General features: G+C 45.5%; 1 protein-coding gene across 17 annotated transcripts in view; it reads left to right on the forward strand.

The window, feature by feature from the left end:
• The window catches only part of Tenm4 (teneurin transmembrane protein 4), a 702,050-nt gene that overhangs the window by 585,410 nt on the left and 97,719 nt on the right, over positions 1-18,921 (forward strand). For 14 of the 17 annotated variants that reach the window (XM_031387401.1, XM_031387403.1, XM_031387408.1 and 11 more), the window contains 3 exons: positions 1,430-1,615; positions 9,190-9,216; positions 16,183-16,329. In XM_031387401.1, the coding sequence (XP_031243261.1) occupies positions 1,430-1,615; positions 9,190-9,216; positions 16,183-16,329 (360 nt within the window). The remainder of the gene's footprint in view (positions 1-1,429; positions 1,616-9,189; positions 9,217-16,182; positions 16,330-18,921) is intronic. The other 3 variants (XM_031387406.1, XM_031387395.1, XM_031387396.1) reach the window with 1 other exon arrangement.

Raw genomic sequence — 18,921 nt, forward strand, 5'->3', positions numbered from 1 at the left:
AGAACCACTGAGACTCAATTTTATTTTTTTCTGGTGTGTGTATGTATGTGTGTATGCATGTGTGCATGTGTGCATATGCGTGTACATGTGTGTACTCGCCCTGTTTTATCACTCTCCACCATATTCTGTCGTAGACAGGATCTCTTACTAAACCCAAAGCTTACCTTTTTAACCAGACTGGCTAGCTGGGTGACTCTGGGGTGACATGCACTTGTAGCCATGCCCAGCTTTAGGATGGCCACAGAGGTTCCAAACTAAGAGTGCTGAACTTATGTGGCAAGCACCCTTACTGTGCTATCTCCCAGCCCTTGGTCTTTCCTTGAGCACAAGTTCCTAGAACATGAGCAGCTTCTGTACCAGCAGTGCCTCTTACAAGGGAGAAATGGGTGGCGACAGTTTGACACAGGTTCCACTTAGCCCAGTTGCAAAGAAATTTAAATGGTTGGAATTTTCACATACATTAGAAGACTGTTGGGCCATGAGTCAGTCAAGTCTAGGCCTCCATCGGAGCCCTGGAAAACAAGATCCTGGGGTATGTGTGCTATACAAATTTCCTAAAAAGCAGTTGCAGTTTAGAAACCTTTGGGTCTCAGTTTTCAGTAAGCATGAAGCAGCTGCTGGCTCGGAGCCCAGGGACGTGTGAATGGTGCCCTGTGTGCTTTGCACCCACACAGACCAGCCTTTGTGAAGGACAAGGCAGTCACTCTGACCATGAGGTAGCCTCCTCCCCAGCTGTTTACTTTGGAACTAAAAGCTCATTTAGATGGTGGTAGGGGAGAGCATCAAGCTGAAGGACAGAGAATAAACCCAGCATCCCAGGATAAGGCCTAGCTGGGGACAACACTGAAAACCCCGTGACTGCCCTCTCCCTCCCTCCCTCCTTCCCTCCCTCCCTCCTTCCCTCCCTCCCTCTGACACACACACACACACACACACACACACACACAGGCTTTCCCACCCGGCTTCCACTGGAGTCAAGGCTGCAGGGAAATGCCATGGGGTCCTTGCCAGGCCCACAAGCACTTTATTTGGTGACAGGGACTCACCCTTGCTTTGTTTTCACACATAACTGGTTTTTAATTAAATCTGACTTTTTCTCACATCTGTTCAGAAGGCCGGTCCCCCTTGGAAGTGGCAAGCACAAACGCAGGGACAGACTGGCAATAGGGAAAAGCAAACAGAGCGGAGCTGTACAAGCCCACTTTTCTGGTGAGGAAGCTAGGGCTGGCAGGCTTCTGCCACAGGATTGCTCTTCAGGGTCATTGGCCTCGGAGATTACTCTGCCAAGCCACTGGAATCCCTACCGCTCACAGAACCTAACGAGGTGGCCAAGTGTGACCCTTGTTCCCAGCAACAACTAGCTTAATAAGCTTTTGTTCTCTCTCCTCCCCCAAACCCCTGCCCCTTGGCCCTTCTTTCTTGCCCACAGAGATCTGTGCTGCTGACTGTGGTGGCCATGGCGTCTGTGTAGGAGGCACCTGCCGCTGTGAGGATGGTTGGATGGGGGCGGCATGCGACCAACGGGCCTGCCACCCACGCTGTGCAGAACATGGGACCTGCCGGGATGGCAAATGTGAATGCAGCCCCGGCTGGAATGGAGAGCACTGCACCATCGGTATGGCGCATGTCCCGGGGCACTTTGATTGCTCTCAAGGCATTTCCAGGGCAGCCTGGTCCTCCATTGCATGTGGATTGGCACCAAAAGTCCTTTCATCTGATGACATTATGACTGGCTTTTCCTAGACATGAGTTGAGTTTAAATGCACCATCTGTCATTTTCAACACACATCCTCCCTGTTTGCATTCCCCAGGTGGCACCTAGCTGGTTAGCAGTTTTGCTGTTTAGTCAGTCCTGAGCTAAATGCAACACTGCTCTTTGCCCAGCGATGAGTCAAATGGCTGCTGTGGGCAAGTGCCATCACTTCTCGGAGTCTGTTTCCTCACCTGTAGGATGGGGAGAGTAATTAAGGAGTTTGGCACAGAGTGGCACACGGTGGAATGCTCCATCATCTCATCCTATGGCTGTGTAGCTCCTAGTAGAAGCAGAGGCTCCCGAAGAGGCCTCCAGCCTTGGCAGAAGGCTCTCCTCCAGGGCGCTTAAGCCACATCTGCATTCCTCTTTCCCCTGCCCCAGGCTTCCATCCTGTCTGCATCTGTCCCCTTTCTGCTCTCTGGGGGCTGCTCCGCACCAGTCCCTGCTGAAGCAGCACTGTCGGCAGCTTTAAAAACAAGCTGATCACTTCTTCACGTCTCTCTGCCTTTCCTGCTGGCTTTGTTGATTTTAAACACAGCCAGACGTTTCGCTTGGTTTATTATCCTGGAATGAACACTCACCAAAAGCTCTTTATTGAATCAACTGCTTTGTGTACTCGTTTTAACTTCTTCCCTTTCCTATTTTTCTTTCTTTCTTTTTTTTAAGAAAGGGTTTGCAATCAGATGGTAAGCACATGGCTTTTATAAGGCAGAATTCCAGGTGCCTCTCAGCATAGAAACTGACCTCTTGGGTCTCATAGAAATGGCAAGAAAAGCCCTAGCTTTTGAGAGACAAAAGGAGTTTTAAGCAAATGGCGCTACCTTGCATCCGTTCTTTCTCTTTTGCCATTACTTCATGTCATTGGTCCCCTGAAACATCACCAAGTCAATAAACAGCTATGGAACACATTATATTTATTAACAATAATGGCTTCTAATTTTTGAGTATTTATGATGTGCCAAGCACTGTGCCTAAGGCCTTAACTGCATTATTTTACACTTCTAACAATGCAAAGAGGTATGGATTATTTTCTTTTTCTCAGAAAGCAAAGAGGAAAGGTCATCTAACTTTTTAAAAACAAGAATTAGAAGCTTGATTTTTTTTTCCCCTTCCCAGCTGTTTGCCCTATAGCCCTTGCAGATGGTGCCCAGGTGTCCCCCAGGCATCCAGCTCCTGTCCTGCCCAGAGGCCGGGCAGTTTGTCTAGTATGTCTCAGAGTTCCCCGCACTCTGCCTCAGCCCACATTCCTCACATATCCCCTTCAGATTGGTGAGATCCAGCTTTCTCTCCCCACAGCAGACTATGCCATCCCATCTCACCATGTTGCTACTGACAGCTTCTGTATAACGATGTCATCCTACCTCAGGGCTGCCTTGGAGTTCTCCTAGTGGAAAGCGAGGCTAGTTGTCTGAAGGGTCTCTGCCTCCCTCTGTGCTTTCCTCTGAGGGCAGCCTAACCTTTCAGCCTCTTTACCCAGAAGTCCATTCCCATAAGAATCATGCACCAGGGAAATGGCTCACTCAGTAAACCACTTGCCTTGTAAGCCTTAGGACCTCAGTTCAATTGTCAAAACCGATGTCAAAGCCAGGTGTGGTGGCCTATGCTTCTGATGGCAGAGGCAGGAGGATCTCTGAAGCTTAGCGGCTACCCAGTGTAGCCTAACTGGGCAGCTCCAGGTCAATGAGAGACCCCCCCTTAAATGAGGTAGATGGTATTCCTAAGGATGGCACTCAAGGCTTTTCTATGATCCATGATGGTTCACGTGCCTTGGGCTGCTACGTGCAGAATTAAAGGTGTGCACCTCCACACCCTGCTGTCTCACACACACTTTTAAAGAAGCAAACAGTACAAATACAAGGAGAATACATTTTGTTTTCCTTCCTTTACTTATAGAGTTCTAAGTTTGCTTTGCTAAATGCCCCCCCCCCTAAAAATATCTGCCTCATGTAAGAAAAGGCTCTCACCTATGTCAAATGATAGACATGGAGGGAGACGCTCCTGTGGACCCACTGCAGGGGATTCATGTCAGGGCTATGGGCAGACTGGCCTACTACTGCCATAGCTATGCGTCAGACTGGCTTTAAGAAGGTCCCATTTATTTTGGCACCAAGAAGCCTTACCTTCCTTGCTGTTGTTTCCCTTGAAGATCACATTCTTCTCTAGTTCCAAATAGTTTTTCTCTCTAGATTAGAAACATCAAAGTAAGCTGCGTAGCAGAAGAGGAAGATTGACAATCATAAAAATCAAAAAAAAAAAAAGAACAAATGTCACAGGACACAGAAGAGGTCATGGGCTGGTCACAGTGGCTCAGATGAAAGGACCTTGGGTTTGGAATTCTATTCTTCATTGTGTGATGAGCATTTTCTTTGTCCTTGTGTAATTTCCCTGCATGACTCCCTCCTCTTCTGGGTCTCTGCTGTGGCCAGCTGCACCCCTGTGAGAAACCCCGCCCCCTCGTGCTGAAGGAACATGTCAGTAACCTTGTATGATAGAAGAGGCTGGGGGTTCGAGTTAGAGAGACCATGATGGGTTCCCTTTCCCTTGTTGAAGTGGTAAGAAGAAATCCTTTGTGAAATGATTCCCAGTGAGCATCACGTGGGGGACAGAGGGGACTGGTGTGATGACTTAGAGATACCAAGTGTTCAGTTTTTATTTGTCTTCAGTTCACTGTGCTAGGATGGGTCTTATCCTGGCACAGTGATAAGTGATAAGTGATCATGGCTGGTTCCCACCCTGCAATCCTGTTTTCTCCTAACCCAGAGAAGCTAGTACCTTGACATTGAGTAGTGGAAACAAGAGTCAGGGCCTGTTTGTTTACACACTGCTGCCCTCCATAAACAGGAGGTAACTTTACCTTAGAGCAGGCAGGAAGGAAGCTCTTGAAGACCAAGATAACCCTGGGCCCCCTAAGCCAAGTCTACCAGAAGAACCCTTTTGCCCAGGTGGTACTTTTTCCAGAGCAGCTTATTGAAGTAGACATGACAAGTCGTCCTTTAGAGAATTTGGTCTACCTTGTCCTTCAAGGAAGCCGCTTATTTTATCTCAAAAGAAGTAGGCTTTCTGAAGAAGAGGAAATGTGTCAATGGCATCTTCCCTAATGACAATATATATATATATTTATTATTGTAAGACTGCTCCACATGCAGCCCCTCCTCGCTCCCATGCCTTCTGTTGAGGAATCACCCACTCTTAGCACCTAGAGGGTAGGTCTTTGGTGAAATTGCCATGGGAAAACCACACAGTTGTTTGGGGGAGGTTTTTCTCTCAGTGGATCCAGAGTGTGCAGCTGGATGACTTCACTAGAAATGACAGAATTCCAGCCCCTTTCCTCTCCCATCCATAGGACAGCATACCTATAATGCCAGAAGTGGCTCACCTGAAATTATCCCCAAAAGAAGAAGGACTCTTCAATTTTGTTTTGGGCTCTCCATACTAATGCTTTCATTTGCAAATGTGGCACTCATTTGCATATACAACACTCATTTGCATATACGGGGAGCTACATTTTTCTAGTCTAGAGAAGCTAAGGTAAGATGGATTGACTTGGTTCTATTCCTCAAGTCCATACACAGTCATCAAAAGCTCATTTTTAGATATCTGTTCCAGGAATGTTATGGGTCCTGTAAATCCAAGCCTTGACTTCCAATTTCTTTAGAAAAGCTGAAAACTATTGTTAAATTTAAGAAGGTGCTTAGTTTCTTTTCCTGTCTGAAAACACTAACATTCTGGATCAATTCTATGGTGATCATTTTACTCACCTCAGTGCCCCTCACCCACAGAGCCTCAAAACATGTGTGGGAAATGCCAGCCTCTGATTTCGTGTATAAAATCCAACCTTGACCCCAAAGCTGTGATAGCAGGAGATGCCAGACGCCCAGGATTATTTACTGAACTTCAGGGGAGCTGTCCAATCACATAAATCCTGAATCTTAAACAACAGCCTCTTTTGGGAGTAAAGATCAAAATAGCACGCTGATGACGCAACCCCTTGAGTGAATGAAACCAGGCCTCACGGTGGAGAGGAATTTTAAAGGAAACCACAGAATCTTCTGGAGCCCTTTGCCCACTTTCAAACGGTAGCTCTCCAGTTTCCCTTCGTAATCACACAAGGGCTCAGAAGTCACTCAGGAGATATGATGAGCCTCTGCTACCCATCCTCAAAAGCTCTTATAACAAGACCTGAGACCACCAGGAAAGGGCGAGGGGGAAACGGCACACAGGGATCCACCTGGAACCATCAGAGTAGGAGTCTGATTACTGGTGTCTCTGCAAGACTTCTGCACGAGTGATAATGGCAAGGAAGTGGAAGAAAATAAATGAGATTTGTGGAGTCATCTCAGGGTAGGAACTGCTATTAGTCCACCAGTCTTGCATCCAGAAAAAAAACAAAAGCATGAATTTGTTGGATCTTAACAAGAACATCACACTGGTAACTGGTATCTGCTAGAAAGAAGTTCAGGTGACTAGAGCCACCACCCCACCACCTGCTGCAGGGAGCGACCTCTGCTTCCTGCCTTGTGAACTAGTGATGCAAGTGTTCATTGTCAAGTCAGGACTCCTGGGTGTGAGGAGTGGAAGCCTAAGGTCTTGTTCTCCACCAACTTTGATAGAGGACCCATGCTCCTGGGGACCATTGTAATGGAAACCCTTAGAAACCCCTGTAGATCCAGGCCAGTGAAAAAACACATCTTCGTATTGGTGGTACCAGACATGCCAGAGATCTAAGACCATCCCAAAAGCTACTGTTAGTGACTCTGTGATGCCAGTTTCTCTACTTCCTCAGTGACTTGGAAAGAGCAAGAGCCTAAGAAACATTCATTTGTGCAATGTCAAGGAAATGACTGCAGCCTATGAGGGAAGATGCTGCTGCTGCCGCCACCTCCTTTATCCTGAAGCCCTGAGTGGAAAGACATAGAGATTCCATGAGCTCTTGAATCACCTTTCACAATGCAAACTTATGGGCTTGCCTTAATGTCATAGATTTCAAATGGCGATGTTCAAGAACATTCATGTCAAAATGTCCAAGCAGTTACTGTGTGGATTTCTGCCTTTATCTTTTCAATAAACAGTATTGGACTTCAAAAACCCAGATGTCACTTCCATTCTCAATAGCCCAAGGTGGAAGTCTTTTTTCTATTCCAAGAATTCTTGAACTTGGCTGTGAATGGTGTATCAGCATTTTGATTCAGTGTGAATGGGCATCTTCATAGCAAAGGAACCCCTTTTTACTTGTGGACTCGGGATTTGAAAATTTCAATGACCACACTTGTCTCCTGAAAACCCACACTCTGAATACAGCTTGAGCTGTCTCAGTTGCTTCTGCTGGCTTCTGTTCCCACCTGTGGTCAGGAGAGATTAGCAAGCATATTTAAAAGGTATTAAAGTATTTGTACAAAATAGGATTTGTATTACTATACAGTCTTTGGAAGTGAGATGACATTCAAAGAGAAAGAGCTCTCTGAAGTCAGCCCCAGCTTTCAGGAGATTATCCCGTGGAGCATATATGATCTTCTGAAGACAATCAAGGGTGTTCTCCGTTCATGTGGATCCCAGTGATGGGGACTCACCTACCCTTGCCATTTTGGGGAGAGAAATCACAGCTCATGTCACACATTCTATCCCCAAGTTTAGAGTTGTTAGAAGAATGTGTGATCCTCTGAAAGAGCTCTGCATATCTGAAAGCTAAGAAATCTACCAGAGTCAGGACATCCTATGTTTCCTTAATCTCTGATAGCAAAACTCTGGAACACCACACGAGGAGATGTCTACAGAATTTTAGACTGCTTCACAAATTTAGATGCTTGTATACAACTAAAGAAACTGATGAACCAAGAACCAATGACATTCCTCTCTTAGCCAGAGACCTCCTGGATGTTTTTAAAATGGGCTCTCCCTATATTTCATTTTTTCATTTGGGTGGTCCCCATGTTTGCCATTCCATGGCTTGTGTATTCACTCCAGCTTAGATGCCATTCTCCTTCACAGTACCCTCTTATACCCTGCTGGTGAACAGACCCCACAGCACCTCTCAGAATACAGGGAAGTATACTGGCCCTATTAAGTCCCCTGTTCCCAATTTTCCACTTGGCTATGCAGCTTCCTGGTGCATATTTCATCATAACAGCTACTGCATTGATACATGAACTAAGAACAGAGTTTCTCATCTACCAGTATTTTTGGTGTAAATAGATAGATGATTGATAGATAAATCAGTAGATAACAGACAGACAGACAGACAACAATAGTACCTGTCTCTCATTTTTCTGAAGTAAAGAAAAAAAAATGTCCTTATAGTTTATACAATCATGGCTTCCAGAAAAAGCTTCTCCATTATAGTTCTGTCCTATCTAGGGACTTTTGAGTCGCATGTGGGCATTGGATGCTTTAAAAGACTTCCCGCTCTATCTGGCCTGTATGAGAACACAGGAAAAAGAGGCATGGTGAAATGAAATGGGAGCCTCTTCTGTAGCCCAGATGAGGAGAGTAAACGTACTACTGCTGTGGGCTGGGACTGAAGAGACCAGTTCTGAGCATTCAGACACAGCTCATATGTACGCACTGGGTTTATATATCTGAGCAATGCTTGGCACATATCCTCACAAGTAGGAAAGATCTTAAATTGTCATATAATTCAAATGGCCTCTCCATTGAAAAACCAAGCATGCACCATTCTGTCTTTTGAGTTAAGAAGTAGCCAGGTTTCCTTTTCTTTTTCCTACTTTTCACAGTGACATCCATCGACCCGTGCCTCACATCCCTCATAAGATGCACAAAGTAGGGGTACATCTTATTTGGCGCACCCAACATTCTGCATTTGACTCAGTGTAGACATGTCTGTTCCCAGATAACTTTAAAATGCCAAACAGACAAGCTAGCAATGTAGTCAACCAAAGTCTCAACCTAGGACCCTAGTATGTATCAGAAATGATGCAGAGTTTGTATGCCTCTAACCTCTAATTTCTCAGGAACTTGTCTGCCCAGATAGTTTGTCACTCTAACTGATTCCCCTTGAGGGAGCTTGGCCAGTGATCTGGGTAGACAGCGGGTTAGTTGTGACTTCCCCTTGAGTGTTAGTGAGCCTGGCAGAGCAGACGGTGGCCACTTGTGCAGCCTCCCAGACTTTTTTCTCCTATTGCATTCCTCCGCGTGTCTCCTGTCTATATGATCACATTTCCAAATGCCTGGCTCCCAGAATGAGTTGACCGTTCCCCTCAGCTCTCCATGGAGAATGTGCCTGCTCTCCTTCCTTCTACCCCATGTCATTGTGTCTTTGGTTTTGTTTTTCCCACCATGGCAGAGGCCTGTCCCAAACATTGGGCACCACCCTGACTCCCCACCCTCCCCTAGTGTCTCCTTAATACTTGGCATGGTTACATGGCAGGCAGTTCTGCACTTCCTTGGTCCTACCTTAAATGTCCTGTCTTTTATCTCCCAAGCTCACTATTTGGATAGGGTAGTTAAAGGTATGGTCTTCCTCTATTTTCCCGTTGTCTTTGTGTCTGTGTTTGTATGTGAGCATAAAAGAAGAAATGTTCATATAAAATATAAATGCACACCATTAGCATGACAGTGTGCCTACATGCTGCCACACCCCCACTTTGTCATAGTATCCATTGCGTGGTAAGGGTGGGGTTGGGGTCATGGAGTCTAGACCTAGAATGTCGTTCTATGCCCAAGTCACTTAGGTCTGTCTGTGACATTGTGTTGTAATCCATCCATCATCCCTGTGCCCTCCCCCCTATACCTTTCACCCTCTCTACCCCATTTCATGTCACCCCACCCATTCCCTATGGCCTCCGGCCCATCAGAATTCAGATATTGGGAACCAGCCTGGGTGGCCTGAAAAAGGAAGACGCTCAAGAGCAAGTAAAGACAACATATGTGGAGTGCCCACTGTGTGCTAGGTACACAAGTCAGGCTCTGGGAACAAGATAGGCTGCAGTCTTGGGGAGTGGGTAGTCTACTGCCCGCTGCCTGTTTTCCTTTACAGAGAAGGCCTGGCTTTGGTAAGTTCACTCTTTGAAGAGGATCCCGTGATGACAAAGTGATTTGTAATATTTGAAAAACTTACATGGCTTAGGTGATGTCTAAGTCTCCACAGAGACCTCATAGTTGTAAGAATAGAGGCTCAGATGGAGAGGAAAACGAAAGAAAACAGCACTTCCTAAGGAGAAATATCATGTCATAGCTTTCGGTCCTTGGGTTTCAACACAACACCTGGCACAGTACATATACTCATTGGTTAGAGACGTGTATTCTGTAATCAGATCTTGAATCCCAGCTCACACAACTTGATAGCCAGGTGACCTTGGGCAGGTCACTTCACTATTACATATTTATCTATAAAATGAACTTGGAGACAGGTCTGCCTTACAAGGTCAACTCAAGGATGATGTGAAGCAATAATTACCAAGCATTAGCACGTGGGTAGGAACATCCCAGGGTAGATTTAAGCTGTACTGTGTTGTTTACTGTGTTCTTATTCTTTCCCCTCACTTAACAGACTCTGTGAGCTAGGGTTAACATCTGAAATTGTAGTAGGAAAAGATAAGTTGGCTTTGTAAAAGAGAACACTATGTTTGTTGCTGTTGTTTTTGTTTGTTTAGATTTTATTTTATTTACATGAGGATACTGTAGCTGTTTTCAGACACACCAGAAGAGGGCATTGTATCCCATTACAGATGATTGTGAGCCACTATGTGGTCACTGGGAATTGAACTCAGGACCTCTGGAAGAACAGTCAGTGCTCTTAACCTCTGAGCCATCTCTCAGCCCCAGCATTTTTTTAATAAAGAAAAAGGTTTGGAGGACTATTTTACTACTTTTATTGTTGCTATGACTGAATCCCTAATGGGAAGCAACCTAAGGGGGGAAAGAGTTTATTTCAGCAAACAGTTTGAAAGGATGCTGTCTGTCGTGGTGGGAATGTGGCAGCGGGAGCATGAGGCAGCCAATCACATTCCATCAGCAGTGAGGAAGTAGAGAGCAGACAGGACCAGGCTCCAAAAACCAGTGATCAGCTTTTCTCCAATGAGCTTCCACCTCCAAAAGGTCCCACCACCTTCCCAAAGAGCTGGGTAGCACATGTTCAAACACAGGAGTCTAAGGGGCACAGTTCACATCCAAACAACAGGGGCCAATAGCAGACTAAATGCTTCTCAGCTGAGTCAACCTTGCCAGTATAACAAATGTATTACTAGGACCCAACTAAATGGGTATGAAGCAAGGTTCCTTGACTTTAATACACTGGCCTTTGCTGAGAGTAAAATCATACCAGCAGGGAATATATGCATCTCAGCGCCCTCCTGGGACTCAATACACTGTCACCATCCAAATGTAGACTTCATAATGGGATTATTATTCAGTGGGCTACTCCCTACTGAGTGACATATTTTTCCAGCCATGAGTCTTGAGAACTGTTTTTTTTCCAAAGGAAGCAGATTTAATGCTGCCAATTTGGTTGAAAGGGGAAGCTGACATTGAGGGACTTAGTGGCTAGTCCAGGTTACACTTCTGGGATGCAGTGAAGCCAATGCTTAGGACCTTGTGATAGCTCACATCCTTTCTCAAACCACCTGCTCTGATCTTTAGTCCAGAAAATAATGCCATTAGACCTTTATCTGGCTTAGGTCAGTGAATCAGAACTTGCTTTTAAAAGACAAGTATTTCTTGGCAAAATCTGAGAAAGAACCAAACCCCACTGGGCTAATCTTCTAGGGTAATGGGCACTGATTCTGGTTCTCAACTCCACTTCAGAGAGCAGCACAAGCCTGCTTCAGACTCCTCAGAGCAGGGCAGGTATTTTGCAGTTCAATGAGAAGCCCGCTTTTGTTCACTTTCCAATTGCATTGGTTCAGAGCAAGTAAACACTGTTCAGTTGCCTGGCCTCCTAAACTGCCAGGAAATGTCAATGTTCCGCTGCAGAAACGGCTCTCTTTGAGAAGTGCCTACATTCTCTCAGAGATGACTCAACTTCCAGCAAGTATCATAAGGGCTAATCACTTAGGAAGGAGATCTGACCAAACTCCGCGGAGGCTTGCAGATTGTGGAATTTGACTTGGACTCAAAGAGAGTTACTGAAGGTTTAAAGAGCAGGACAGCAGACATTTGTGATTTGGAAGGATCCCATTAGGCCATTTTGTTAAAAAGAAATTGAGGAAGAATATCGGGAACAATAAAGTCAGACGAGTGATATCGTCTAGGTGAGAAAAGATGTTGATCTTGTGCAGGGGTATAAAGAGTGAGAGAGGATAAAACACAGGGAGACGGACATTTGGTAGATAGGAGGTGCATTGCATAGCTGCTTGCTACTCTGCAAGATTCTGAAAGGCTCCTGGCCATACCTGATGTTGGCAAGAGGGATATTGAGATGAAGTGGTCCCTTGTCACTTAAAGGGCATCATCTCTTTTGAAAAGCTTAGCCTTTCTCTAAATCTTAAACCTACATTATTTTGGCTCCAGCAAACCGCCTGGTGTGAGTCCTTCCATAGAGGATTGTTAATGTCGCTCGGGCGCTCTGAATTATTGATGAGTTTCAGGGTTGGTGGAATTAATGAGCTTCTGCCACAGGGAAGGATGGGCACATTGCTTTAAGAAAGTCAGCAAGTCACCCTGGAGAAGGCTCTCTCCTGCTGGCTAGGGGGGTGTGATGGGCACCAGAAGTCAGCTGTAGAGTCAGAGTGAACTTCATTCTACTCACAGGTCCTCCGAGGCTCCTCTGAAACCACAGAGACAGTGAAGGTCCTCAGGGTGGAAGAAAGTGACTATGGATAAAGTGTCCCTGGGGTCCCGTATTAAGAGCTCCCCTCCCCTGGGCACCTCTAAGCAGCACAGAATGTGTGTATAGTAGGAAGCCACAGGAATTCACAAGAACCCAAGAGAGGTGTTGTGGAAGAGACAGACTATAATAGCAATATGAAGGGGGTGGGGAGAGGTGAGTTCCAAGGCCAAGATGGAAAATGCTCTACAAAAATCGAATAAACAATTCTCTTTAGTAAGGTTATTAATTGTCAGTGTGACTAAGAATTGAACTGTTTTTGAACTTACATGGCAGTTATCATTGCCATTACCATCTTGGAGCATCTGCCAGAATTACATAGCCCGCAGTCCAAGTCCACCTCATCATACATTTTTGTACATACAGCTTTATTAGAAACACATTATGCTCATACCTCAGCAGTATGTACCTGCTTTGGCACTACAGTGACATAACCCTGTGATCATAGCAAATTCCTTAAAGCTCACAAGCTAAAACTCTTTTTTGTTGTTTTATTTTTTTTGGTTTTTTGGTTTTCTGGTTTTTTCCATTCAGGGTTTCTCTGTATAGCCCTGGCTGTCCTGGAACTCACTCTGTAGACCAGGCCGACCTCGAACTCAGAAATCCACTTGCCTCTGCCTCCCAAGTGCTGGGATTAAAGGCATGCACCACCGCCACCCGGCTGGTAAAACTCTGTATATTTGGGCCTTTGCACAACAAATTTTGTGGGGTTTGATCTAAATCCATTTTCTGTGAGCCCTCCTTGTGGCCATGGCAGCAACCTAGGATAGCATGCACCCTACATACATAATTCCCAATAAAGAGAGAGAGTGATAGTAAGTGGAGAATTCCACTAGGGCTTCCCAGGCTTATACATCACACAGGCCTTATCTACCATACCGAGTTCCCTAATGCCCTGATGCTATAAGTGAGAGTACAGGGGCTCTAAGAACTTCATAACATGACTGGATCCTGTGTCCACTGAGTCATAGAGCTGGCCTTTGGCCTAAGCTTGTACTCTCACAAATAAAGGGTCCTTTCTGCATCTTATGAGATGCTGTATCTTATGGCAAAAATAAAAGAATCTCTTAATATTTTTAAGGCTTTCACACCTTTCTTCTTCTAAGATTAACCGTGATAGGAGTGGTTTAATTAAATGCAGTCCCTGGCCAGATGAACAAAACTTTAACTGAGACTAATTGAGAGTCTCTGCCTGCTGAGACCACCCCAGGTGTGATCTTGGTGGCTTAGTCAGAGCATAGAAGAGTCACCTTCAGGTCACCCACTGCTCCTGGCACCCATATTTCCAGTTTTCTTCTTGATAAGTTTTGAAGATGGCTGTTCTTGTAGCCCACCCCCCCACACACATTCTATATATACTGCTAAACTTTCTGTGTGATCACCACTGCACTCTGAGGACACGGGCAGCCAGTGCTTCTTCCTTTGAGAGGAAAGGACTGTGGCTCTATTGACGTGTTGGCAGCTCCATTGACCAGGTCAAGCAGAAATGAATATTTGTTTTCTGTTGTAATAAGAGTCAACTATCAAAAGCCCTTGAGCCATAATAGTCTTTAATCTTTGTGTGATAATTTTAATACATATTTTTAAAAGTCCTTGAAACATCAATCTCAGGTTCTTATTGATCACCTGCTCCATTAGTGTCTATGTGTGCCAGGTCTGACACAGCCATGTTCATGTTTATTGTCCCTTCTAAAAAATGACAAGTCACAGATATGGGTAGCTCTGCTGACAGAGTGCTTACCTGGCACACATGAAGCTTGGGCCCCCCCATAACCACCACTACATAAAGCAGACATGCCGGCACACCCTGTAATCCCAGCCCTTGGGAGGCAGAATTAGAAAGATCAGAAGATCAAAGCCAACCTCAACTGTATACTGTATAGCAAGAATAAAGTCAATGTGAGCTACATGAGACCCTGTCTTTAAGAGAAAAAAAAGAAAAAGAAAGAACGAAAGGAAAGGAAAAACAACCCCCACAAGAGGTGACAGGTTCATTTTGCCTGGTTTCACGGTAGAATATTTAGTTTATAGCCAAATTTATAGTTGTTTGCTGTTCATCATAGTAAAATAAGCTAAGCTTTCTAGGGGAAAAAGTTGTTTCACATTCAAGCCTTCCCTGGAGACCAGGCTGGAGCAGAGAAGAGAAGGAAACCAGGGTTGGCATAGTTTGGTAGCTGTTGGACTCAGAAGAGAGGGTTGGTCATTAGGAAAGTAAGGGCTCAAGTGAAGGAATAGAAAGGAAAGGAGTTTGAATGAAAAACAGAAGCTAAAGTGAGCTGTGAAAATGAACATTTCTTAACCGTAAATGTCTCCCCTTTTTACTAAGTGTGTGCCTGAGTGTGTGTGTGTGTGTGTGTGTGTGTGTGTGTGTGTGTGTGCGTGCGTACACGCACATGCATGCAGGACTTGTACATACCATGACACACAGGTGTAGGGGTCAGAGGACAATTTTTAAGAATCAGTATTTTCTTTGTACCCCAAGCTCCTGAGATCAAACTCAGGGCATGAGTTTTGCACAACAAAGGTTTTTACCTTTGACCTTCTACCTTTTACCTTTTCACCACAAAATCCGCAAGGCTTGAAAAGGAAGTAATCAAAACCCCGTGAGTCTACTTGACTAGTCCTATAACATCGCCACCTCACCTTGGCGTCAGAGCAGAAGTAATGCAGTCCAAGTATTGTCCTGTTCTTCCTGATTAGGTCATCTGCGTCTTCTCTGATGGCTAGGTCATCCACGTCTTCTCTGATGGCCATAGCTGTTCCTAGTTCCCTCATCTAGGCACTTTAGGAGTATGATGCCTGCTCCTCAAGAATACAACTAGGTATCATTCATCTCTATGCCTGTAGATAGCCCAGAGAAGATGCTTAACACGTGACAGGTGGGTAGCAGTTTGCAAACAGGGCAGCCTGTGTGGATCCACCTTTGTACTTGAGACCAGCGGGAGTTTGCCAATGTTGTGACAGTCCCCTGAGCTCCTCTGATATAGAGCCCCTTTCAAAGTATAATAGAAACACAGTGGTAATAGAAGGCCGAAGCCCCTTTCCTCAAAGCAAAGACAGTTGTCTAGAAGAAATTATGACCAAAGAAGTGAAAAGCCTGAGGTCCACTAAAGTTGTTGACCTAGTTGCAAGAACTGAAAAAAAAAAAAAAATGAAAGAAAAGGTATAGCTCTAGCCCAAGTGTGATGGCACACACCTTTAATCCCAGCACTCAATAGGCAGAGGCTGGAGAATCTCTGTGCATTGTGGGTCAAGAGACAAGGTGACCAAGCACAGGAGAATGAGCCAGTATCAAGGATGGATGGAAGACATTCCTGGTCAGATTCTGGCAGGCTTGATCCACTAACTGCAGCTCCAAAGTGCTGCTCACTTGTGAAGTGGGGGAGGTATTAGGGGAGTTCCAGGCCTGCCTCTACTACTTCTGGCCATACCTCAGCAGGTCAGTCTCCTTATTTCTCTGAGTCTTTTGTTGCCTTCTCTGTAAAGTGAAGATTGTTCTCTATAAAGTGAAGGTCCTTCATGGCCCCTGCCTCCCAGGCTGTTGAGACTGATAGATTTGAAAGCATCATACAGACAAGCAGGTCCAGTGTGAGTGCAGAGCGTAGCAGTTACTGTTGGGTACTGGTCCTTGACTCTCTTCTTTGTCTTGCAGAGGGCTGTCCTGGCTTGTGCAATGGAAATGGCAGATGTACCCTGGACCTGAACGGGTGGCACTGTGTCTGCCAGCTGGGCTGGCGAGGAGCTGGCTGTGACACATCCATGGAAACGGCCTGTGGAGACAGCAAAGACAATGATGGAGGTAGGGCTCTGGTACCTGTGAACCCTGGTTCCAGGGATCCCAGTTTCAGGGATAGGAGACAGAAAGGGGTGGACATTGCTGGGTTAGCAGGGCACCAACATCCATGACCAGAGTGAGAGGACCTCGGGGCAGGAGAATGCATGGGTGGCCTAAGGAATGGGCACTCTCGTTAGTTGCTGGATTTTGATTCATTAAATAAGTGGAAGTCATTGGCATCTATTGACAATGGAAAGAAGGCACGGAGAAGTGTCCAGTTAACTCATTGGTGGCCAGATTGGTTGCCCGGCCAGAGTTTGAGGAAGCAACCCTTCTCTGTATCACACGCAACATGTAGGTTCCTCCTCTAGGGGAGATGGTTCATTTACTTTGATCAAGGTCTCTCCTTTGATTCTGGAGGTGACCCTTCTCAAGAACACCAAAGGACACTTTCCTCTCACACTTTCTCATCCCTGTAGGTTTATAATAAAACCTGCCTCTGATTTGAAGTTTTTTTTTTTCAAGTGTTGGGCAGTCAAAGCCCAAGGGAAGAGGGGGTTAGTCTTATGGAATATTTGTTAATTCAGGATGAAAACCCATGTTAACTCCAACTCTGGCTGTAACTCCTCGGGCCTCCATAGGCAAGGTACTAGGTGTCTCTCAGCCTTATTCTCCTCAATTATGAAATGAGGCAGTTTGTGCATGAAGGCTATTCAAATCTTTATATCAGGCATGAAATTAGCTTTCATTTTTCTACTGTGTAAACTTGCATAGCGACAGTCATAATAAACTCCACATTCCCACCTAGAAGGCTCTGATTCTACCAACCGCAGGGGGCTCCTGGAAAATAAAAAAGACAGATATGAAAACAAAGTCTTTTCTTTCTAATGCTGGCAGCTGACACATTTAAGCAGTGCTTTTTTATTTGAACCCAGAGACTTCCTAGTGTAGTGTTCAATGTTAGAAGCTGGTAAACTAGAGACTCAGCATCCTACTTCTTGGAAATTTCCTACCTAGAAGGTTCCTACACTCTCAAGCCCCATAAGGGTCAAAGGCCAAGTGTGTAATATTGTGGTCACTTGGCTGTGTTGGCTCTAGAATCCCAGCCCAGCTGCTTTAAAGCATTGATGTTTATCTGAGCTACCCTACAGTCATTCTGCCCACTGCCCACACCCAGAAGGCAGCCATGCAGATAACCCCATACTAGGACTATGAGAATAATCATGAACAAGCTGCCCTTGTGGTTGGGCCCTGATCTCTAAGCAGAGGGACAAGTCCTCCTGAAATCCCACAGTGTTGACATGTCCCTTCATCAAGCTGAAACTTGGCATCTTTCATCTGCCCACATATGATGAGTCTCTTGTGGATGACCATGTCTTATACCAGGCACATGAGCTCACAGGAAGGGGAATGCCCCAAGGCTGAGTGTTAATGGATTATGCTAAGTGCTGTTGGCAGGATTATGTGTTAGTTGTGGGGGTAGGAAAACATTTATCAGGAAGAGGATGCTGGGGCAGGAAGGAATTTTATTGAGGGAAGGGTGTTTTGTTCTCAAGAGACCTCACAGAAAAGGGCAGGGGAAAGAAAGCAAGGGTATGGAGCATCCTTGTCTTCAGGTACGAGGGAGGAATCAGGCTCTGCCTGTGGGAGAGAGGTCAGCCTCCCTTGTCCTTTTGATACCCTCAGCATACCACTGTGTTTTGTCTGTACGGCTACAAGGCCAGTGATAAACAGTAACATTCATGGAAAAAAAGGAAAAAAGGAGAGAACCCCCACCAGGAAGTCACTCCCTTCCCCAGAGTCCAGGGTCTTGGCCCAGCTTTCAGACAGCTGTGGAACATCTGGCAGCAAAGGAACTAAATATTTTTTGCGATGTTGAGAGAACACACAGCCCACCACATGCACACATGCAAGAGCAGGCTACAAACCAGGGCTTGCTTGTTCCTCTCCATAAAACAGAGCACCAGACTATACACCCTGGTTGCCAGGCTTCAAAGACAGCTATCCCTGAAAAACCACAGTTTTCCCAGAGAACCTGGACCCACAGTAGCCCAAGTTTCAATGTTATAGGAAATGATCTAGACTCTAGGGAAACGGAGCCTTCTCCAGCTGCTCTGAGAAATGAGCCAGCAGAAAAAAAAAAAAAAAAAAAAAAAAAAAAAGAACAACCAGAGAATCCCCAATTGCAGGAGAACATGTACAGTTTTTGAAGCATATTATAGAGCGAAATGAGTTTGTACGTACTTTGTGGCAAAGCTGTATAAAAGCTATGCTGTGAGTTCGTTCATTTGCTCCACAAATGTTCACTGAGCATCTGCACTGCATCAGGCCCTGGCTCCCAGGGCTTCAGAAATAAATCTAGCAGTCTCTGCCCTTGCAAAGTGTATAATCTAGAAAGAGAGGAAACGGGAGGTGACTGTGATACTGTGGGCTCCTGCTGTTGCAGAAGAGCATCCAGGCATTGAGCTGATGTTGTCAAATCCATGAAAGGGAACCTAGATGTAGTACCATGAAGAATCCCCCCTGCCTATAGGTCATCACGACTGGAGATACAGCCATCTCAGGAGGATACATCTTTGGCATTTGGTTTTCAACTGTGAAGAGAGGTCTTCCTTT

Source organism: Mastomys coucha, unplaced genomic scaffold (genome assembly GCF_008632895.1).
Source record: "Mastomys coucha isolate ucsf_1 unplaced genomic scaffold, UCSF_Mcou_1 pScaffold21, whole genome shotgun sequence".
NCBI lineage: Eukaryota > Metazoa > Chordata > Mammalia > Rodentia > Muridae > Mastomys > Mastomys coucha.